The sequence below is a fragment of the Chinchilla lanigera genome, unplaced genomic scaffold (assembly GCF_000276665.1).
Source record: "Chinchilla lanigera isolate Chin_1 unplaced genomic scaffold, ChiLan1.0 scaffold00004, whole genome shotgun sequence".
NCBI classification, from domain to species: Eukaryota; Metazoa; Chordata; class Mammalia; order Rodentia; family Chinchillidae; genus Chinchilla; species Chinchilla lanigera.
The window spans coordinates 41,221,732-41,245,151 of record NW_004955405.1 but is presented as its reverse complement, the minus strand read 5'-3'; the positions used below and the strand labels follow the sequence as shown (position 1 = coordinate 41,245,151).

Genomic DNA, 23,420 nt, shown 5'->3' with positions numbered 1-23,420 from the left:
ATTAATGTTCTACGGCGATACTTAGCTTTCCAAATAGCAATTTTTTCTAAATAGCAATTTAGGGGTACATACCCATAACCCCAGCACTCTGGGAGGCTGAGGCAGGGGGGTTGCAAATCTGAGCCCAGCTTGAGCATGTTAGTAACTTAGTGAGACCCTGTCTCAAAGAAAAAAAAAAAAAAACGAGTAAAGGCTGGGGGCATAGCTGGGCGAGAAGCTCCGGGTTCCACCCCAGTACTGAAGAAAAACAGACTTAATGTTCTCTCCTGTGGGTGAGGATGCGCCTCCCTCCAGAGGGTTCGGTGAGGACGGGCTGCACGGTGTGCAGAGCTTCCCCGTACATGCAGGCACACCACGGACGCGCATCACGTCCAGGCCCACCCAGCCGCTCCTGTGCTCTGCTGGGCTCAGCGCTCCTCACCGCCTTTCTTCTGGGAGGGGCTGGGAATACAGGTCTGCAGCACAGCACCCACCTGGCAAGTATGTGGTTGTGAGTTTGATTCCTGGTACCAAAAAAAAAAAAAAAAAAAAATCAACGTTCTTCAGGGAGGGGTCCCCTTGTTCTCCAACTTCTGCCCCCTGCAAGGACACTCTTCCTGGGCAGAGGACTCTCTTCCTGCATGTCCAGATCTGCTAAATGCAGGTGACCCTGGGCACTAGGCTTCTCCTGCTGGCTTCAGTCTCCTGTCTGCTTTTTGAGACAGGGTCTCACGATGTAGTTTAGGCTGGACTTGAACTCACAATGTGGCCTTGAACTTGCTGTGCTTCTCCTGCCTCAGCCTCCTGAGTGCCACGGTTATAGGCATGCACCGCTGCTCCCAGCTTTAATTTCCCAGCTAGGAAACGAGAGGAGGTAGGGCCGGCCCATGCCGGAGAAAGGCTGTGAGGACAGGCTCAGGTCATACAACTCATGCAGGGCAGGGCTTGCATGTCACAGGCGTCAGCATCAAGGAGAGGCCAGCCTGGACCAGGGTGGACAGCAGCCAGGTGGCAGAAGGGCCAGCGGTCAGACCCGCACCGTTCAGCTCTGCAAGCGTCCACCGAGCGCTTACTGTGCCTCGCACTGTGCCGGGCGTCACTTGGCACGTCTCAGATGGCGAGCAGGGGTCCCTGGAGAGGAGCAGCTGAGCAAGTCCTGAAGGGCGCAGCCAGACCCTGGCCTCCGGCCCTCCAGCCGTTCTCCTGCACGGGAGCAGCGAGCTTTGGACTTTAAATTCCAACTCCAGGGACAGAGCTGTTGAAAATCATGCCTGCTCCGGAAAGCAGAGCCACACAACTTGGGGTACCGTGGGGTCCCAGCGTCTCGACACATCCCCACCCCATCTGTACCAGCGTGGAAGCCGAGATGGAGAAGGCGCCTCACACAGGCCCGGCCTGTGCTCGGGTTCAGGGCCAAGGTGTGAGTTCTTCAGAGACTTCTGTGCTTATCACACTTTATTTAATAAACGCATTAGTCTCTGGCCCTGCAAACAGCTGTGAGATTGTGGAAAGGGATTCGAGATTCGATCATTCCTCAGGGCGCTTGCAGGGCCGCAGCACCTCCTGTGCAGCACAGCCTGTGACCCGCAGCCCCGGCCAGGGCTTGCTCCAGGGGTTCACACTCCAGTCCTCAACTTGGGCTGTGTGGCTGTGGGCGAGTTCATTGCCTCTGGGGTGGTTCCAGTCACAGGGAAGAAGCTTGTGGGACACGCTTACCTCACTACGTGTAAACACACCGCCGTTACATCTGCATGCTCAGCTTAATTTAAATATTCAATTCTACTGCAGTTTTTTGGAAATGAAGGTTAGACTCCCAGGAGAGCCAGAAAGCTTTTCCTGGCAAGGCCCAAATAGTATTTCTGGGCCACAGACCTGGAGGTCCCTGTGACAGCAAATCTGCTGCCGCAGAGCAAAAGTGGCCCCGAAATTCGTGCACAAAGGGGTGTGGCTGTGTCCCGATGCCCATTTCCCTGGGCAGGGTGGCAAGAGGTCAGGGCATCCCCTCGCCCCTGCCTCTGACCACGGACTGCTACCTGTACTTGGAACCGTAAGGATGGGAACAATTTGTGCCCTGGACGGCTGCAGCAAGCTGCACCACACGCGTTACTAGCCGATCGTATTTTCAAACTTCACTTCAGAGTCAGTTATCTGGGGTATGGCCTGCACGTCCCCTTAGGACTCCTGTGTGGGGTGCAGTTCTGGGGCAGGGTGCTGAACACGCACAGCCCCAAGAGGACACATGTGGCCCCTCTCCTCACCGGCCCTGGGCCCCAGCACCCGCTGGCCGGGGCTGGGCCTCTTCGGGGAGTGCAGACTGAGCCCAGATCCCTCTCTTGGGAGATGAGGACAGTGTCCTCCCTCTGAGCACCTGCTTGGGTGCTGGGCACAGTCCCTGCTGCTGTCCTCTGGCTCCTGGGTTGCCCAGGGCATGGCCCACGGTATCCTGGGACTTAGGTGACTGAGCACAGTCCAGGTACTCAACAGTGCAGATGCTGCCCGTGTACATGTTAAGCAAAGTAAACTGGCGGAGCGCTGGGGATTCGCAGCTTCTCAGGCTGCCTGCAGCCCTGGATGTCCGCACGCTTGGAGGACCACCCCCTCTGGACCAGGGTTCCCCCAGGCAGGCTCCTCCCGCCCGTGGCTCCCCGGTGAGGACAGGCGTGTGGCTGAAGCATGCAGCTCTCAGGGCAGCAGCGACAGAGGTCTTCCGAGAGTGTCTGACCACAGCAGCGTGGTGTACACTTGGAGTCTGTGCCATTCCCAGGGGCTGGAGCATCCCTGGGGTGTAGGTTGGGCACTCCTGCAGCTGGTGTGGCCAGGAAGCCTGGCTCTGGCTTAAACTGCACGGAGGCTGCACTCCACGTTTACTCACGGGTCTGTCCTAGCCAGGCGGCCCGCAGGACAGCTGCAGAGGCTGCTTTTAGCAGGGGTCCTTGTGGCAGTCCCCAGCCACCTGGAGCTGCCTTCCTTGATTTTCATGTGGTTCCCAGGGCGACGGAGCCGGAGGAACGGCGGAGGCCAGGGGAGGGTGTGTTGGCCGCTGTCCCACACGGCGCCTGGAGCTTGTCCTCTGCTCCACACGATCCCGCAGGTCTGGCTGGGTGGCCCGGTTCACAGAGCAGGGTGTGGAGCACACGTCCTGTCCCTGTGGCCCCAGGGGCATTCCCGGGAGACAAGGGCAGAGCAGCATGGGGCCACCCTGGGCCTTCTGCGGAGCCTTGGCTCATCTGCGGCGGATGTGACAGTCCACCCTCTCCCGTCCTCTGCTCCTCACGGTGAAGGGCGGCACGACTGGGGTCCTTGGGGAGCGAGTGTCCACCTGGAGATGCCCTTGGGCACCACTCACCTCCGATGTCTGTTCTGGCTGCATGGACTGGGTCGCCCATTCTTCCGTGGCTTGCACTGCTTTGTTTCACACCATCAGCTTCTCTGACAGCGGTGACAGGCGATCGGTGCACTGTCACGTCGCGGGCGGCAGCACATCTCCGAGCCCGTCCTGTGCGGCCCGAATGACCGAGGCCGTCTCTGCAGGGGCGAATCCTGGGATCTCGGTGTGGCGGAGTGAGCACAGGCTTTCCAGTCTCTGTCTTTCCTGAGCGAAGCTGCCCGGAGCTCCTCGTGGGCACCACCTGCTCCCGAAGGTAACCGAACTGATTTTGCCCCTCGGGGCAACAGGTGATGGAAATCACCAGTGGTCAGGGACACCAGGAACCGCTGGTATTTCCAGGAGCGATGATGTGGGGGAGGGAACCATGCCCCCAACTCAGCCACTCCCACCCTCGACATGAAGGTCATTTCCTGTTTGGAAAACAGCTTCACTGTAATTGCTGTTTTCAGACATCCTGTCACTGTGTAGCCCAGGCTGCCTCAGACTTGCAGTGATCCTCCTGCCTCAGCTTCCCGAGTGTTGGGATGACAGGTGTGCCCCACCACGCTCTGCTCAGAGTTTTTTTAAAATAAAAATGTTTGCAGTGCCTGATGGGTTTTAGAAGCGTGAGAAATAGCAGCCAAAGTTGTGGAAACGCTTAGACTGCAGAAATGTCCCACCATACGCAGTGACAGGAGAGTGATGTCGTGTGTGACAGTCAGATGCTGCTCCAGGGTTGAGTCCCAACACTGAGCCAAGAAAGGGTCTTCTGGGAGGAGATGGCACGAGGTCCAGAGCAGCCTACATTCCCGCCCGGCTCTGCTGGGCACCACGATCACACCAGCCTTGCTTGCCAAGGGTTCTGGGCCCTGCCCGGTGCTGCTGGAGTGGAGGGAGACAGAGAGAGAGCCCAAGCCGTCTCCATTCCCTGCTCTCCCGCACAGAGCTGCAGGGTTGGCTCGGCCATGTGTGGACGCGTGGACGGAGGCTGCCTCTCCCCTGAGGTCCTCCCGTGTGTGTCAGATGCCCCCCACACCGCTGCGTGCCCTTCTGTGTGGGGGGAGCACAGCCATCCTGCAGGGAGAGCCCTCTGCAGGCTTCTCAGCAAAAAGGACAAAGCATAGGGACACAGAGCGCCAACGGCCGCCTGGTGCCCGGATGTCTGTCCCGGCTCCTGCCGGTCCTCGCCCGGAGACACGTCTTGCTTTCCAGACAACAAACCGAGGTTGCAACTTGCTGCTCGAAGCCCAGCGGGGACCCGCACCGAGTCCCCGAGTCCCCCAGCGCCAGCCGGCTGCTCTCCACACCCCCGCGGGAGCAGAGCACCCTGTGTGCCGCAGGCCCAGCCTGGAGAGGGGAGGAGAAACCCAGGCACTCCCCACTCTCCTCACGGCTGCGCCCCCCAGGCCGGAAGTGCCCAGCTGCTCCAGCCAGGGGCTGGGCGCAGACATGGATCAGGACGGGCGAGGGGTCCCCAGAAAGCAAGCGTGAGGGAGTCAGGCGTGTGTGTGACCGGGGGCGGCAGGCCCTCCTCTCCCACTCCATCTCCCACCCCACTGGTCTCAGCAGGGCCAACATGTGTGGAGGGCAGCGAGGTGGCACCTGGGCTGGGTGTGGGGGCATGGAGAGCCCCATCTTCTGAGGAGGGTGCTAGTCTTGGGATCTGGAGAAAGGATTTGGGGAAGTCTGGAGAGAGGGCGGCTTAGCGTGCGGCTCCGACCTCGCAGCGGGGGTGCCATCCCACACACGCCTGAGGGCCACAGTGCCTCCAGGCTCAGGCCGCAGTGCACCCTGGTTGCTTGCGTAAGTTCCAAGCGCTGTGCTGGGAACGAGGGAGCAGTGCTGCAAGGACACCGCCAGCCTGAGTGTGAGAGCGGACGGCAGGGAGGCAGGGCAGTGGCTGGGGGAGGCCCTGAGTGCCGGGCGGCACCTGGGACGGGGAGGCTGGAGGGAGGCCGGCGAGTCAGAGGGGTGAGGGCCATGAAGATCCCGCCCGTGCTGTGCATTACGTGTGGCAGGGATGGCAGGCACTCGGCCCCTCGCCGTGCAGGGCGCGTCCTGTGCACAAGGCACTTCGGGCTCAGCCTGGATGCTGAGACCGAGTCCCGGGACGCCGCGAGAGCTCGAGACAGACCGAACACTGCCGCTAAACTGGGGCTCTTAGAAGATGAGATGCCGCCCTCCTCCGGCAGGTGTGCCTCCCACTGCCCTGCACTCACGGCCCAGAGCCTCGACTGCAGGGAGCCCCGGCAGGTCCAGCGCACCCCAATACAAGCAGAGGAGCTCCGGCGGGTCCGGCGCACCCCAGTACAAGCAGAGCGGCCTGAGCTTCAGAACTGGGACAGTGAGCAGAGGGGAAGCCTGCCGAGCCCGGCCGGGGCTGCCCGGCAACGCGCTACAGCGCTGACGCCCACACAGTCACGGGCGCTGGTGCGGGCACCGCTCAGTCAACGGTACTTCCCAGCACCACTAGGAAGAGTTTACTCTGCACCCTGTCGTGCAGACGGAGAATCCGAGGCACGGACAGGTCGAGGCATGTTTGCAGGGCCCTCGGCTCTCATGAGGGGGCTGGGTCCAAAGCCAGCGCTCTTAACTGCTCTTTGCGGCAGAGGTCACTCGCATGCCCTTGGAGCCTGTAAGGCTGTGTGGCCGCTGTGGAGGGGGACCAGTGAGCCTGGGGTTCAAGGTCAGGCGTGGGTGCCCTCACACTGCCGCTTCTCCTGAAGGCTGGTCAGACTCCCACACCCTGGGGCTTCCAGAAGCTACGTCCCCAGGAGCCCAGGGCCACTGCAAGGCAAGGACAGGATGAGTCCCGCCCAAGGATGTGGCGCCCCAGTGCCATCCACACAAGGAAGCCACTTGGTTCTGGAGGCCCCTGCTCCTCCGACCTGGACTCTTTGCAAGACCTGGCGTGGCCTCTGTGGACCCCCTGACCCGGATGCCTCTGGACCTCCCGGGGGCCCAGGCAGAGGCTGTGGCCGGCGCTTACCTCTCCACCTGCAGGCTGACCTTGGATGGCTCCACATTGGGGTTCTCCCACTCCATCTGCGGGCAGTGCATGAAGTAGCACAGTGTGTACAGCGCCTCTGGCTCCCAGTAGAGCCCGCCCTGCCGGTGGTGCAGGGGTGTGCCGTTGCCGTGCTGCTTGGCGTGCAGAGGCTGCAGGTGATGCATGGCGCGTGACACCAGGTCACCTGTGGGCAGAAGGGAGACATCAGGTGCGGCGGGGGGATGCCCACCCCAGAACCATGCTGGGAGATCTCTGGGGGGACCAAGGTCCTTGTCACACGTGGGGCAGAGGAAAGCATGCGGTCAGTCATGGTGTGGCTGTCTTGGCCGCAGGGACTGGTGCCATCCTGCCCTCTGGACCCCTCAGGCCGCCTGCGTCACTGCCTCTGCCACCCTGGCGTGGTCATTCCTGCTTCCCTGCAGCACAAGGGCAGGCCACTCGCTGTTGCTCTGCTCTGAAGGTCTCCCTCACTTTCTCACCCCATCCTGGGCTGCCTCGTCCCCACGCAGTGGTCACAGGGCCGTTCCTCACAAAGGCACACAGGGTGCCGCCTGAGAACGGCCTCTGCTCTGCTGGTCTCCCTACACCCACAGCTCAGTCTAGTGCGTGGCTTACTGTGCACCAGGCACACCTTGGGGAGGCAGCTGGACCAACTATGAGACAGAGGAGGAAGCAGAGGCCCAGTAAGTACGCCAGGTCACATGGTATAAGCAACAGAGCTGGGGTGTGAGCTCCACAGCCGCTCCAGAACCAGGCTCTGGGTCAGTACACTCAGGAGGCCTGGGCTCCATCTCACTCCTCTGAGCACCAGCAGACCTTGGGACTCAGGCTGTGACAGCTATGTCTAGATGGCCCCAAAAGCCCATGTGGCCTCATTGGGGGGGTTTCAGGTGTGGCTGGATCTAGAGGGTGTGGTGCTGGGATCCAAGGTGTGTGGTTATTAAACCAGTTCATGGATTGGCTTGGCACAGTTCTGCTAAAATTAAGGCTGCCCACCCTGGGTGTGAGTGCTACCTGCTCTAAGGGTGGGTAGCCTGGTTAATACATAAGGGACAGAAAGAGGATCTCTGGTCTTTTGTCCCTGTTGCTTGCTGCCTTCTGCCTGCTCTGCCATGGACTATTTCTCTTCTGCCATGCCACTCTGCCTCGGTGCCAGCCTACTATACACTGAAATATCTACAACCCTGAAGGCCTTGCTGGTCCCCTGGAGGACCCTCTCGTGGGCAGCCCTGGCTTTTCTTGGTTAAAGTGCTGTTCCCCACACTCGGTTCATGTGCACACCACCTTCAGGAGCCCAGTCATGGCAGGGCACTACCTTTATTGCTACCTGACTTAATGTTATGGTTTGGTTCTGGATGTCCCCCCAAAGCCTCATGCAGCCATGGGGCAGGCTTCTACAGTTTAGGATTGATTCATGGGTGTGAGTGCTACACCCACCCTAGGACAGGTAGTTTGCCTACAATGTAAGGGAGGGAAAGAGGCTTGCTTGCCACTCCTCCTTTTTGCTCTTAATGATTTTACTGTCTTCTGCTGCCATGAACTGTTGCTCTCTGCCATGTGCCACTCTGCCTTGGAGCCAGCTGAGTATGGGCTGAAATCTCTACAAACTATGAGCTAAATAAACCTTTCCTTCCTTAATTCTGGGTGTCAGGTATTTTGTCTCAGTCTCAATGTCTCAATGAGAGAAAAGCAACCAAGACAGAATTTGGTACCAGGAGTGGGGTTGTTGCTGTGACTATACCTGACCATGTGGTTCAAGAGCCTTTGGAAATGGCCTGTGGGAAGAGTTTGGAAAGGTTTGGAGATGTTTCCTGAAAGAGTAGAGCTGCAATGCCTTTGGCCATTCTGTATGAGAGATTCTGTTGTTGTTTTGTTTTGTTTTGTTTTGTTTTGTTTTGTTTTTTGTTTTTCTCCGGTACTGGGAACCGAACTCACAACCTTGCACTTGCTTTGCCGCTGAGCTAAATCCCCAGCCCCTGTATGAGAGATTCTGGTCAGAGCTCAGAAGACCAGAAGGCTGATAGAAATCCTGCCATTAAAGACCAGGTTCAGTGGGGATTTCTGCTGGGCAGGACTGCACTGGGTGTTAGACTCCAGATGATGTATGCTATGGGTTGGCAGAAAGTTTGTCTGCATTTTACTTGTGTCCAGAGACTTTGCCTGAGACCGAGATTAAGGGTGGTGGACTAATTAATCTGGCAAAAGAAATTTCAAGACAGTTGAATGTTGAGGCAGTGGCATGGCTATTGTTGGGGGCTTTTAGTCAGATTTATGTTGAGAATCAAGAGCAAAGAGCCCAGCAGGATGACTTAAAATGTTGTGAGTTTGACCAGAAAGGAAGCTCCAGTAAAGCTGTGGACTGCAAAGATAGAGCTGAAGAGATCTCGATTGCTGAGAAGAAACAGGAGAATAGAAAAGATGGCCTGAGGGCATCACAAGAAGCAGCAAGTCTCCACCCTTTGCAGCCTCAAAACTGCAAAGATAAAAGACTTTGTTTTGAGGAGAAAGCCACAGAGCACCATGTTCCAGAATGGCAGCAGCACAGAGAATTTGCTCCTCAGAATTGGATTCAGAGTGCCCATCGATCCATGCACTTGACCCTGATGGCCAAGAGAGGGGAAAGCTTGGCTACTGCTCCAGCTGTCAGCAGACCTTGGCATCATCTACGTGGTGCTGGTCTTAGGTGCATGCAGAATGCAAGACTTCTGAAGAATGCTTCCAACTAGATTTCAGAAGGCCTGGGAGGCCAGGCAGTGTGGCCCTGGTAGGGCAATGTGTGAAGCTGTGAGTGAGAAGCCAGAGGTTCAGTGGAGACCTCAGATGTTTGGAAAAGCCAGGAACATGGATTGTCTAAGGAAAGCTGCAGAGGGAGCAAATTGGGCCCAAGAGAGAAGCCATGGGAGCTACAACCAGTGGAAGTGCCATAGGGGTGGAGTCATACAAGCTCTTTGGAGCTCACAATTTGCCACAGATTGCTTCAGATGTTGGATATGGAACTACAGGACATAATGTCAGCCTTGCTGGATGTTGGACTTGCTTTGGTCCCAATGCTTCCTATCTCTCTGTTTGTACTTTTTGGAGTGGTAATGTTTATCTTGTCCCATTGAATGTTGGAAGGGTTTAGCTTTTCATTTGTACAGGATCTCACAGCTAAGAGTTTGCCTTACATCTTGGAGGAGACTTGGGACTTGGACTTTTCAGCAATGTTGAAACTGTTAGGACGTTGGCCACTCTTTCAGAAGGACTAAATGCCTTTTGCATAGAGGGATGGGCATGAGTCTTTGGGGAGTCAGAGGCAAAATGTTATGGTTTGGTTCTAGATGTTCCCCCAAAGTCTCATGCAGTCATGGAGCAGGTTTCTACAGTTTAGGATTGATTCATGGGTGTGATTGCTACACCCACCCCAGGACAAGTAGTTTGCATACAATGTAAGGGAGGGAAAGAGGCTGCTTGCCACCCCAGCCTTTTGCTCTTGATGCTTTTGCTGTTTTCCACCACCATGAACTGTTGCCCTCTACCATGTGCTACTCTGCCTTGGAGCCAGCCCAGTATGGACTGAAACCTCCACAGACTGTGAGACAAATAAACCTTTCCTTCCTCAATTCTGGGTGTCAGGTATTTTGGCTCAGCAATGAAATTTCCACCTGTTTAAGTGGAAAAGTAACCAAGCCACTTAAACAGGCTCATTTTGTTTTATTTAAATGCTTCTATCTACCGAGGAAAACCCCATCACTATCATATGTGGAAAATGAATATCACCTACCACAAAGAAAAAGTCACTGTTAAAGTAAATCTGATGGAAACGGCACATGGAGCCAATTTCTAGGTGAAGCCTGGTGCTGCCTCTTCTTGTTATAAATAACAAGTGTCAGGGAGGGTCGGGGCTGTTCTTCTGACAGTAAGCGGGGCTGGAGTAAGCAAGTTACCCTGAACTTATAAACAGCAGGTGCCCAGAAGCCCTGCTTTACAGATAAGAGAGTCGAGGCCCCGGGGCAAGGGTGAGCAGTTGGCAGGCGAGGCTCAGCTTCCACTCTCTCTTAAGTCTGTGCCTTCACCTGCAGCGACCTGAGTCCCTCTCCCCAAGGCTGCTGTGCGGCCAGCGGGTCGCAGCGCTCTCGGAGCAGTTCTGCTCGGTGCTGTGAAGGTCCTGATGAGCACTCCCAGCCCCCATGTCAGTAAGTCCTCTTCTGGGAACTGGTCCCTGTGTCAGAATTCAAAACGCAGCACAATCTTCAAGCCCAGGGATTTACACCCAAAACTTAATGACAGAATCCAAAATTTGACAAATGCTCAAACATAAGAAGGCATGGTTAAAGAACCTCTAATACCTGCACATGAGGAAATAATAAACTTATGTGGGTGTTAAAATGTGCACGCAGAACTGCAGTATCGTGAAAAAGAACCTTCAAGCTGGAAGGGTTAGTGGGAAGAAGTGAAATTCAAAATTGCAAACGGTGCGGCCAGGATTATGGTATTAAAAACTATGCGTAAAGTAAATACTAGGAAGGACAAAACAGTGTTGATGAAGGATTTCTCTGCCTAGCAGGATTAGGGGTGACATCCTTGTCCAACTTTTCTATAGTTCCTGAACTGTGAATTCTGGCACCTGCTGTTTATAAGTTCAGAATAACTTCCTTGCTGGGGTGGTATTTACCTCCTGGCACCTTCTTCTAGGATCAGGCTGGAATGCACTGACAGCCCCTCTGCTCCCATTAAATAGCTTAAAACAAGAAAAATCAAGTGAGGTGTGGTGGCGCATACCTGCAACCCCAGCACTCTGGGAGACTGAGCCAGGAGGATTACAAGCTCGAGCCCAGCCTAGGCAACTCAGCAATTAGTGGGGTCCTGCTTCAAAGTAAAAAAATAAGAAAAGGGCTGGAAATGTAGCTCAGTGCAAAGGTCTTAGTTTCAATCCCAGGGCTGAAAACTAAAAGGGTCAGGAGGAAGCAGACAGGAGGAGAGGGCACACATTCAGGGCCCTCCTCACCCTGCACTCCCCAGCCCCCGGCAGCCTGCTGCGTGGATGCCTTTGGTCGGTCAGGCTCAGTGTCCCCACCTCCTGGGGGCGCCCTGCAGCTCATCCGAGGTTTTCTCACCTTGGGTTGCCCTTCCCTGCAGCTGCCCAGCTACCAAAGGACGGCATGGCTATCAGATGCCACTTCCCCAAGGAGCCCTCCAGGCTTCCCTGACCAGACCAAGTCCCCTCTCCTCACGGTGCTGAAACCCTGCTACTCAGGTCTGCAGGCCGTCTTAAGTTGGTGGCATGAGCCTCGGCCGAAGAGCGGGCCCCACTCACTGCACTGTCCAGGGGTGAGTGGCCTGGGGTGAGGACCATGCCTTTGGACCCACACTGCCCGAGTCAGAGTCTCCAGATGGCTGCTGTGTGCAATCACATCCCCCAGCCTCTCTGCGAGCGGCAAAGATGAGGACGGAACGAATTTGTCCCAAGCTTGGCTTCCTCTTGTGTGAACAGGGCCAGTGGCAGCACCTACTGCCCAGCATTAAATGAGGACGGGCACTCCGAGCATGGGACAGGATCTGGACTACCGCATCGCTCAACTGGCACCCAGCACTGCTGGGTCACTGCAGGCTCCTCCTGGTCTCCACTGTCACCACCACCACCACCTCCACCACCACCTCCACCATCACCACCACCACCACCTCCACCATCACCATCACCACCACTACCTCCACCATCATCACCACCATCACCACCACCATCTCCATCTCCACCACCATCATCACCATCACCATCACTGCCACCTCCACCACCACCTCCACCATCACCTCCACCATCATCACCACCACCATCACCACCATCACCATCACCACCACCATCACCACCATCACCACCATCATCACCACCACCATCACCACCATCATCACCATCATCAGCACCACCATCACCATCACCACCACACCCTCCTCAGCCCAGCTGGAGCCCCTGACGTCTAGGGAGACACCGCGTCCACAGCTCAGCTCACTCCCTGCCGTCCGCGCTGCTGTTTCCCCTGCACATCCCAGAACCCGGCCCTGAGTCCACTTGTCGCGAGCTTCGTGGAGCATGGGCAGCTGGACTCAGGCTCCTGGAGCCCGTGCGGCCCAGGCCAGGGACAGCTGTGCTCCCTCGGGAGCCACTGCCAAGAGGCCCCCCACATCTGTGCGCAGCAGCTACAATTTATTCACTTAATATCTTCCTTTAAATTGGCTCATTTGTTCCATAAATACATTGCTTTAAAAAGGCAACTTCCTGTCAGGGCCACACATGGAAAACCAAGCTTTTTCTAATACTCATAAAATATGCATAGCAATTAGAGTGACAAATTATGCTGGCGTCACACAGGATCCTTTCCCAGCTGCCCTGGGGACGCTGCTCTACCCTGCCTGGCCTGGGCTCCCTGCAGTCCGGAAGCCATGACTCCTGCGGGGTAGGCGTGGCCACTGGACAAAGGTCTCCTCCCTGCGCAGCCTCTGCCTGGCTGAGCGCCAGCCGCCCTGCCCTCTGGTAACCAGTCCTCAGCCGCATACGGCCCGCAGAAGGTGCTGCTTCCCCGTCGCAGATGGCACCCCTGGACCTCAGTGACCGAGTCACTCGCCCCAAGTCACAGAGGTCACCAAAGCACTCTCACATCATCGGCTGCTCTTCACAGGGCCAGGTTCCACCGGGAGCGTTGTGCTGGGCTGGGTGCCTGGTTGCAGGTCCCCTTCTCTGGGAGGTTTCCTCCAGCACTGGTGTTAGACTAGCACAGGCCACGCCACTTGTGTGATGTTCAGTGCCCTTCCCAAGCTGTGTATGATGGGTGCTGCACTCAGAAGACAGAGCGGATGTGGACACAGCAGAGCAGAGGGCAGAAACAGCACGGTGCGAGCCTCTGCCACCTACGGCCCATGTGGCCCGGGCAAGCCTGGTCTCTCCCGGGCCTCAGTTTCCCTGATGTGGCATCAGGAACAATGTGTTCCGAGCACATGGTGTGTAGGAAGGGTCCAGAAAAGGGGGATGTGTGTGGGGAGGCCAGCTCCTCCAGGAGGCAAACGGAGACCGGAAGGACCGGGTCCCACTGTCCCCTCAAAGGTGTGTCCTCAGCGACAAGCTCCCCCCTACCAGGCGCCATCTGCTGAGGTCCACCCCCAAAAAAGCGCTGGCCCTGGGTCTTCAACACAAGGGTCTCCTGGATGTTCCCAGACAGAGCCACGAAGGCGGACAGGTGACGCTCGTGCCCTCAGCGGGTCTGGGGCCGGGCCCCTGTTGGCTGACCGTGTTCGCGCTCACGTTAGCGCGGAGGAGGCACCCGCAGTGCCCGGAGCCTCCAGCGCCGCCCTCTCTCGTGGTAGCTGGAGCCCTCCGCTCTGTGTGGAAATGTTGCTGGCAGCCCTGAAACACGTGGTTCCGTGGAAGAGAGCAAGCAAGGCTCAGCCGCAGCCCCATCCTCATTGGCGTGGCTGACCTGGGCAAGGTGTCCACCTCCGGCTGCCTCACCCCAGCCTACAGGGCAGGACAGCGACACAGCAGAAGTCGTTGCCCTGAGGATCCGTCCCAGCGCTGTCCACATCATTGGCATCAAGCAGGGCTCTGCTCTGAGCCTGGCCGGGCCCTGGTCCAAGCAGAGCAGGGACAGCAGGCGTGGACTCGCCCCAACTCCCCTCTGCCGGAAAGGTGGGCCTCCCCATCCGCCACCTCGCTGAGCACCTCCTGCGGATGAGGAGCAGCTGTCTCGGTCCCAAGAGCGATCTGTGCGATCCACATCTCAGAGCAAGATGGTCCACACCGCAGTCAAACCCGAGTGATCATGTCCCCTTCAGTCTGCATGTGGCTTCTCCAGAGGCCCCGGGGGCCGTGGGTGACAGCCAGTGCTGACAGTTCCAGCACACGTGCCAGCACTCAGGGGGCACACCTCTGGCCCAGAGCCACTACCCGGAAGAGGTGTGCACGGCGGGCTGCCCCACTGGCATGCCTGTCGAATCCTCTCTCTGCAGACAGCAGCAGGACCACGGGGTCGCCAGGACAGTGTGCGGGGCCTGCTGCTGGGGGGCTCTTCCGGTCAGAGGCTGCTCAGCTGTCCAGCTCGGCAGCCAGGATCTGCCCTTCGGGGCCTGGCCTGGGAGTGAGCAGAGGCCCTGGGTAGAGGCAGTTCTTGTCACAGGGCTGTCCCCGAGGGCGGTGCCTGGCCTGATGGCGGTGGCCACCCCAGAACCTCCCTGCCAAATGGCACCGCCAGAGGGTAGCACACTGGCCTCCGGTCTGTATCACACACAAGGGTGCCAGGCCATCATTCAGATCCAAAATATTTGGATAACCGATTTACGTGTGTGCGTGTGTGTGTGTGTGTGTGTGTGTGTGTGTGTGTGTGTGTACACTCAGGCCCTTCACACTGAGCTATATCCCCATCCCTGTTTGTTTGTTTGTTTGTTTTTTTTGATTTTGAGACCGGGTCTTGCTAAGTTGCTGTTCCCCAGGCTGGACTTGAACTTGAGATCCTCCTGCCTCAGCCTCTCAGAGTGTTGGGGTTACAGACCTGTACCACTATTCCTGGCTTTGGATAACTGAATTTAACAATACGTTGGCTTCCTTGTCATCCTGGGTACGTTTTATGTTGAGCATTACTCTGCCACAGGCTTCAGAAGATTGCCGAAGGGGCCATGGCACCCAAAGGCTTTAGAGCAATTGTGGACAACAGTGGGGAGGCCCTGTGACCTCGGGCATCTTTGCTCCAGGCCCTGGTGTGGATGGAACCGTGGCTGCGGGTCCCGGGCTCACCTGGGCGGAGGTGCGGGCCTCATGCTCAGGGAGGAAGCTGCCCCTGGGTGGACAGGGGTCCTGGGAAAGCAGCCCCGAGAAGCCCAGGTCCTAGACCTTATCATCACATGGAATTTGCTGGATTTGGTACCAACACCTCCTTCCACGTCATCAGCATGTCCGAGAGTGACACTGGCCTTCCATGGGGAACTGACAGAAGCTGGGCCGTCTGATGACCAATCAGAGTGTAAGTAAACACACTGCTGTTTTCCCCCAATTGGTCAGACCTAGCACAGCCTTGATGAGGGCTGCACAGTCTTGGCAGAGCACACCTCAGGCTTGGGGCACCCAACCTTGACCTCCTCCCGCCTGCCCGAGTCTTTTCCTGCCTGTTAGGGTTTGGTTCTACACCTAAAGCCTCACGTGCTGGTAGGCAGGGCTTTTGGAGGGTGGTTGGATCTCTGAGCTTATAGCCGATTCACCGTCAGGCAGCAGCAGGGCCTGGTGGGAAGGGGCGGGGCCTGTGGGGAGAGGCGGGGCTGGGTAGGAAGGGTGGCCACTATGGGCGTGGCCTGAAGGGTTCATCTCCCTCCCCGCTCCTCCCCTCTGTCTCTGCTTCCTGTTCGCCATGCCATGAGCACCTGTCCTCCGCTAGGTCCCTCTGCCCGCCTTCCTAGCTTGCAGCCAGGCGACTAGGGACTAAAACTTCTCCAAACTGGGAGCTAAAGTAAAACTTTCCTTCTTTCACTTGTGGGTGTTGGGACTTGTATCCCAGCACTGAGAAAGTGAGCAAGACACTGACTGCGGGCCACAGCTTTGGTGCTGGGCGTCTACCAGGGAACAAAGCGAGTGCATTCTGGTAGGGAGGGACCACAGCTAAGGAAGTCCGTACAATGTGCAGCGGGACCGGGGACTCCTGGGCCGGGGTTTATAGCCAGGGTGCCCATGTTCTGAGAGGCCGTGGTTCCAGCTGGTGAACACACAACTTGGCAAATACACTAGAGACAGCTGGTTTGTGTACCCAGGTGAATGGTGTGAATTCGATCTCAGTGGAGCTGTTATTTAAAAATAAATAAATGGAGTATGTTACAGGATGACAACTGCTCAGCATGAAGAGCAGCAAAGGGAGATGAGAGAGACAGGCCGAGGCCCGTGTCCTCCCAAGCCTGACGTGGGGGCTGTGACCCCCAGCATGGCGGCCTTAGAAGGGGGTCAGGCTTCGATGAGTCCCTGATGACAGGGCTGGAGATGGGGTCCGTGTGTTACAGGAAGAGGAAGACCCCTGTCTCCATGAGAACACAGAGAGCTAAATGACACCCACATGCCAGGAAGAGCCCTTGCCGGGAGCTGAACCCCTGCACCTTGAGCTTGGACTCCGCAGCTCCGGCACTGTGAGAAGTGACTGTTGTCCTTCAAGCTGCCTGTCCACCTTGGCGCTTGGCAGGCAGCCTGAGCCGACCCGGACGGGTGCCCAGGGTGTTAAGGTCGTAAACAGAGTGGCTGGAAAGCCCCGCTGAAAAGGCCACACCTCCAGCGTGGGCAGCTAGGGGAGGGTCACTTGGGGACAGTAAATGCAAAGGCCCTGAGGGATGCCTGGAGCAACAGGGCCGCAGAGGGAGAGTGGAGGACAACTTGGGCACAGTTCTGAGGGTTCCAGTTTCCTCTGGCCAGAGGGGCCCAGGGAGGAGGGTGAGAGAACAGAGCGGTGACCGGACGCATGCTTTCATGGACGCCACGGTGGCAACTGACAGGGCAGAGCCGCCTTCCACAGAGCTGTCTCTGCCCGTGCGCCCGGCTCCTCCTCCCGTGGCTGGACACCACGTGGGCTATGGCTGTCTTTCAGTTTCAGAGAAACTGAGGCTGGGAACAGACCAGAACTTGACTCATGCGAGAGGCAGAGCCGGGACACTTCCCAGGACCTGGAGCCCTCCCCCGCTTCCCGCCGCCCCACACTCCGTCAGTCCCCCACTTACTGAGCTCGGCGATGCTGCCCACGCGCGTGGCCAGCAGGGACTGCTCGATGGTCCGCAGCTCCGACTGGCTGAGCATGGGCAGCTCCCCCGGCTTGGCCACCCGCTGCGGCTCTCGGTGCAGGTTCAGGCTGTCAGGCAGGCTTAGCACCCCTGCAACGGGGAGAGAGAGAGAGCGAGAGGGTCACTCTTTGGTCAGAGCCTCGGGCCACACCAGGGTTGTGCTGCCAGCCACCGTGGAGCAGGGACACAGAACGGCCCTCCCTGCCTCCAGGTGGGGATTCTGCTACCCGAGGTGGCTCTTGGGACCAAGGGGTCACTGCCCACCTGCACCTCCCAAGACAGCTTCACAGGCACCCAGGGACCGTCCCTGCTGACAGTGACCTCCTCCTTTTGTTTCTCCAACACAGGATGTAGGTATGTAATCCAGATTGGCCTAGAACTCACAAAAATACTCCTGCCTCAGCCTCCTGAGTGCTAGAATTACAGGTAAGTGCTACCACGCCAAACATGCCGCAGACTGGCCCAGCAGATGCCCCCACAGTAGTCAGGCTGCTGTGTGGACCACTGACTTTCTCGTAGAGCTGCTAAGTCAGGCGGGGGAACATCCCCAGGCACTTCCTTCCCTTGTATGGAGAGCACACTGGACTGGAAATCACTGGAGTCTGGTCCCCCACCTCCCCTTTCTTCCCATTACCAGAGCACCCTGGAGAACCTGAATCTTCTCCTTCCTGACAAGCACATGTGAGATTGAACTCACTCTCCCGTGCTCTGCCTTCGCCAGGAGCAGACCATGCCCTGCTGACCTGGTCTAAGGAGGGTGAGAAACTCTCACTGAAGCCCCAGCAGAACCTGTCCCCCAGGAGTGCCCTGGCAACCCCACAAAAGCAAGTGCTTATTTGGCATGCACTGAAGAAATGGGGATGGTTGTTACTCATCATCACCATAGGGAAAACTGACAGATACACCCACCAAGCATCAGTCACTGAGGAACAGTGAATGAGGCAGATGCTGCTGTGTTAGGGGCAGAGGTGTGGATGAGGGACCAAGTCCACGCACCCTGTCCTCCATGAACGCCTGTCCAAGTGAGGGGAGAGAGCTGCACACACAACCACAAACTATATGACCATGCTCTGTGTGGAAGATGAGGCATGGGTCTTTGCGGGTCTTCACAGCTCTGGGAGAAAGTCAGTAGTCCAGACAGCAGCCTGACTACTGTAGGGGCATCTGCTGGGCCAGTCCGCGGCATGCTTGGTGTGGTGGCACTTGCCTGTAATTCTAGCACTCAGGAGGCTGAGGCAGCAGTGAGTTCCAGGCCACACACACAGGAAGCACTTGCTGAGGCTCCCTGTGTCCCAACCATCGACACCCTGGAGGTGTGGAAGCAGCAGGAGGCATGTCCAGGCCACTGAGGAGTTCACTGTGCCTGAGGCTGGGCCGACACAGTGACCAGGGACAGTAACACAGGCCACAGTGTGATGAACCCAGGGGAGGCACGACCCCAAGGATGGGTCCCTGTCCTGCGTGTCCTCCTCTGCCCACACTGCCACATGGCCACTGGAGGCCTCCTGAGCACTCTGCTTCCTAAAAGACGCCAACACACACGAGAGCAGGGCAGGGGTTTGTGGGTGAAGAATCAGAGGTAAACAGTGCAAGTGCTCTAGAAGTCACTCTACTATCCGATGATCAGGAAATGGAAAGATGGTTCTTCCTAGGATTCCTCTCCAGCCACTTATTTTTGACTGTGATTCAGAACAATACAGTAGTGCCTCGGTTCACAAATCTAATTCATTCCACGGTTCCGGACAAGGCGATCGTGTCCATGTTTGTGCAAACAAGATGGCCACAGTCGTGTTTGTTACCCGGTGCAGAACTCACCAACAAAAACAAAATTTTGCCAAATGGTTCTGTTTGTGAAAAAAATGTTTGCAAGGAAAAGCACCGTGAACCGAGGCACCGCTGTGTGTTTTAGATCACGGTGCAGGACACGCCACCCCCCACCGTGCTCGTGTTGTCCTTCCCCCTCCTGCTGCACGATGCATTCTCGATTTGTCTCTACTTCCTCTGCTATCTTGTCCGTCAGCGACGCCGGCTGCGGGCCCCCGACGGTTTTGTGACCCCGGGGTTTGTAGGAGGCAGTGTGAACGCCAGCCTGACTGCCCGTGCCCACCCACAGCACCTCCTCAGGAAAGCCCAGCCTTCTTCGGGGGCCATAGGGCTGTCACAGAAAGGCCCCCCAGCAGGCTGGCCTCTGCTCCCTCGGCAGCCGGTCACCTCCATCTGCCTGGAGAGGGGGCTCTGGTCACCCCTGCCCCCTGCCGTGTTCCCCAGCCCAGCTGTGAGGTCGAGGCCGAGCCTGCAGCCGTCCCACAGTGCTGATCCCCAAGTTCTCTACACGTGGCCCCGACTGGGACGACTGACTCTACTTTGGAGACTCCCCACCCCTTGAAAAGCTCGCTGCAAAAGTGCCAGATAATCATGACCCAGAATGAGCAGTGACCCAGGATTTTGGATAATCGGTCCCTCTGCTCGGGAGGAAGGGGGTCTCCGGGGGCCTCAGCTAAGGAGACCCGAGAGCCAGGCCCCGAGTTCTGGGGAGGTCATCTAGTGAAGAGTGCAGAGGACTCGGGGATCCCCATGGGCCTTCTAGCGCCTGCAGGACTGGTCACAAGGTGACCCCGGTCTGCAGCTTAAAAGGCGGCCGCACACATTGGTCAAGACGCAGGACCCCTGGCCGCAGGGCCGCAGCCCTAGCTCTGCTGGGATTTGGCCTTGAGCTGGTCCTAGGGCCTCTCTAGACCCGTGGCTACATTACAAGACCCTGATTCAAAAAATCAAAAACCAAATATGACCTGGGGCAAAGGGAAATATGCTCCACAGGGAGCAGGCCCCGTGGGGGCTGAGGGGCCACAGTCTCCCTGAAAACCTGTGATTTTGGGGTGTGCTGTGTACCCGAGCTCTCACGAGGGTCCAGGTGGGTCCTGATCAGTGACCAGGTGGGTGCCGGGTGCCCACCCTGCAAAGCCTCTGCTCTGGGGTCAGCCGAGCTCTGCCCCGATGCTGTCCCTGCCCAGTACCTGCCCGGGACACCAAGAGACGCTGAGATGTCACCTAGCGAGGGCCTGGCACCCCACCACCGTGGGTGGTTTTCCCCAAGCTCCTGCACCTGGACACTGACGACCTGGTCAGGCCACGGCCACAGAAGCTTCGCAGCCTCGTTCTGCTGCGATGGGCCCCAGCCAGCCGCTCCTGTGCTTCTCTCCGGGGGCCCCGGGGGCACGCTCCTGCCAGCTCCTCCTGAGCAGATGTGTGTCCGTCCAGGGTCTCCACTGCCCTGCTGGGCTCTGTTCTCCCACAGCAGAAATGGAGCAAGAGAATCAGCACCCAGCACTCAGCACTTCACGCTGGTGCTGAGGGCAGCGATGACAGAGGAGGAGAGGAGGAGTGGGGAAGGAGGAGGAGGAGTGGGAGGAGGACAGAAGGATTGGGTTGAGGAGGAGCAGGAGTGGGGGGGGAGGAGGAGGAGTGGGAGGAGGACAGAAGGATTGGGTTGAGGAGGAGAGGAGGAGTGGGGAAGGAGGAGGAGGAGTAGGGGAGGAGGAGGAGGGGGAAGAAGAAGGAAGAGCACAAGCGCCAACTTTCCCTTTGTACCAGCTGTAGGCCAGGCCCTCTGCCAAGTGCTTGACGTATTTAAATGCAAACTTACTCTCATCTTTGCCGCGCCCGGTGGGGCAGGGAATCCAGTCCCCTCTGAAACACTATGAGGTACCAGTTAGGAGTGAGAGCGCTGGTCTGAGCCCCAACCCTCCGTGAGCGCCTCTGTGGCCTGATCGAGGGTTTCTATGCCGCCTGCTGTCTTCCTGGCACCAGGGTGGGTGCTGGTGCGGCTGGAAGGAGCTCAGCCAGGGAGACCGGCTCAGCCTGGGCCTGGGTGCTGGCACCCTGAGCCTGGCACCCTGGATAGGCGGGGGCAAGAGGACTGGCCCTCTGCTGAGCCACAAAGAAGGTAAGTGGAGAGTGCTGGCCTGGCCTGGGAAGGAGCCGGGTGCGGCGCCCACCTGTGTCTCCCTCGGGCCCTGCGGGACGCGTGGTTCTCCACCTCCTGGGTGCTGGGGGTGGGCTGGGGTAGGACATGCACAGCCTGGCATTAACATTACAATCTAAGTAAGTGAGGTTCTCTAAGGCCAAGGGCTTGGGGACCTGGTGCTCATGGGGACACTGCACAGATCTTTGCAGAAGAGTGGGGTGGGCCCTGCGTGTCATTTGTGTACCCACCCGCATGGGCGCACAAAGGCTGCCCCCACCCCGGTCCTCGAAGCCTGCTGACAGTCTCTGCCAGCTGAAAGGCCATGCACAGATGCTCTCAGAGGTGCCTGGGGCTCACAGGGCTCCCTGCAGCCCAGCTGGCGAGCTGGGCACCAGGCAGCCACAGGGACACGCCTGGAGTTCAACCGGGCCTCAATCTGGGGGGCAGGTGCTGCAGGCGGGGTGAGGAGAGCTCGGGGTCCGATCTCAGGTCCAGGTCCCAGGAGAAGCAGCTTAGGCTGCCACTGAGCCTCCCCGGGCCTGGGCCTCGTGCCCCCGTACCCGAAGGGACGGTTCTGGTGTACAGCTCGGGGGACACTGGAAGATGAAGTACGCAAACACAAGAGCTGCTCTCTGCATTTCTTGAGCAACCGACTATTCCGCTCAGTGAAGGTGAGCTGACGCCAGCACCCTCATCAGACGCAGACGCCGGGGCAGAGGGGGTGGGGGAGGGAGCCAGGGCAGAGATCGAGGCAGAGGTCGGTGGGTCAGCGACAAGGTCGCAGGTGTGGCGAGGAGGAGGAAGTGGCCGCAGTGGACCCACAGGGGCCTTGGAGCATGATTCGCCCAGGAGGGTCGGGCTTGGCTTGCGGAGGCAAGAACAGAGCGACCTCGGGGGTGGGGGGAGCAGCGGGAGGAGGCCAGAGGGGTCCGCACTGCAGACTGAGGTGCTGACGCTGAGAGAGACCGATCGCTTCGCTTCTGTTTTTGGTACGAGGGGTGATTCTGGTGTTAGCACTGAGCTACATCCCAGCTCTTTTTACATTTTTAAATTTTGAGACAAGGTCTCACTAAGTCGCCCTGGCTGGGATTGAATCTGTGATCTTCCTGCCACACTTCCCAGAGCGCAGGGATTACAGGTGTGCACTGCCACTCCCTGCTCTGAGAGAGACAGGAGCCGCCAGAGGGCTCCAAGCAGGGGAGGGGGCGACTCCAGCACGGACTGAGCACAGGCTACTGTATCCATCGGCCAGGGCAGAAGCAGAGGAGTTCTGTTTGTTTGTTTTGGTTTTGGTTTTTGGAACAGGGTTTCACTTTGTAGCCCAGGCTGGGCTTGAACTTGCAGTGATCCTCCTGCCTCAGCCTCCTGAGTGCTGGGGATTGTAGGTGTGCGCTACCACAAGAGGCGACAGTAGTTCTTGATCTAACTGAAGGTCAAGGTAGTGGATTTGCTAACAGGGTTAAGATGTGAGAAGAAAGAAACGAGCAGAAAACGACTCCAAGGTTCTTGATCTACGGACGGAAGGGGTGGGCGTCCTGTTTACTGTGGGAGGAGAGTTTGGGGAAGACCCACTCATTGTGATCAGTTCCACTGGAGACGCCGGGTGCCCGCTCCTCTCCTCCCACGCTGAAGAGTCCATCATGAGTCCCCTTCCCCCTCTGCCCTCTCTGCCCCGGGACCGTGGGTAAAATCCTCACCACTCTGCTGGGCGGCTTCCCAGCTGCTGCCTTTCTGGAGCCATCTGTGCCCCCTTGGAGTCCTGAGCACCAGGGTGTGAGGCCCAGGAGCGAGTCATTTCTGCGTCCTCCTGCTGCAAACCTGTGCCTCCCACGCCAGGCCCTCGCTCCGTGCAGACAGGCGCTCAGAGCCTCCGGTCTGGGATTACTCCAGGCCTCCCGCTAGGTCCTGGTAGCCGTGGAAACAGCCGGGTTGGCCGGCTTGTGGAGTCCGTCAGCTCCCAGGAGCCCTCTGAGAAGCCCCTCCCGCACCCCCAGCAAGGCAGTGACACTCACGGGGCACAGGGTCATGCCATGTGCTAACACTTAGCTGGGGGCCGTGACTAGCAGCGGAATTGTGTGATAGAGTCATTCCAGTTAAGAAATAGTCTTTGACATCTCAATTAACACCATAGCCAGGGAACAGAGGACAATAACGAGGAGGCAGGGTTTTGGACGATGACGATGACCTTGCTCTACATCAAGGCGGCCACACACATTCTGCCTAGATATTTAAATCCCAAATATCCACCCATCCATCCACCCACCCTTCATCCACCCATCCATCCTTCCAACCTTCTCCCATCCATCCATCCATCCACCCACCCATCCATCCAT

The 23,420-nt window shown here is 57.9% G+C and overlaps 1 protein-coding gene across 2 annotated transcripts in view; it reads right to left on the bottom strand.

Moving 5' to 3' along the window:
- Btbd11 (BTB (POZ) domain containing 11) overlaps positions 1–23,420 on the bottom strand; it is a 176,668-nt gene that overhangs the window by 54,652 nt on the left and 98,596 nt on the right. For both annotated transcript variants that reach the window (XM_005374638.2, XM_005374637.2), the window contains exons 2-3: positions 17,064–17,213; positions 6,336–6,540 (exon numbers count right to left, since the gene is read on the bottom strand). In XM_005374638.2, coding sequence (XP_005374695.1) covers positions 6,336–6,540; positions 17,064–17,213 — 355 coding nt within the window. The remainder of the gene's footprint in view (positions 1–6,335; positions 6,541–17,063; positions 17,214–23,420) is intronic.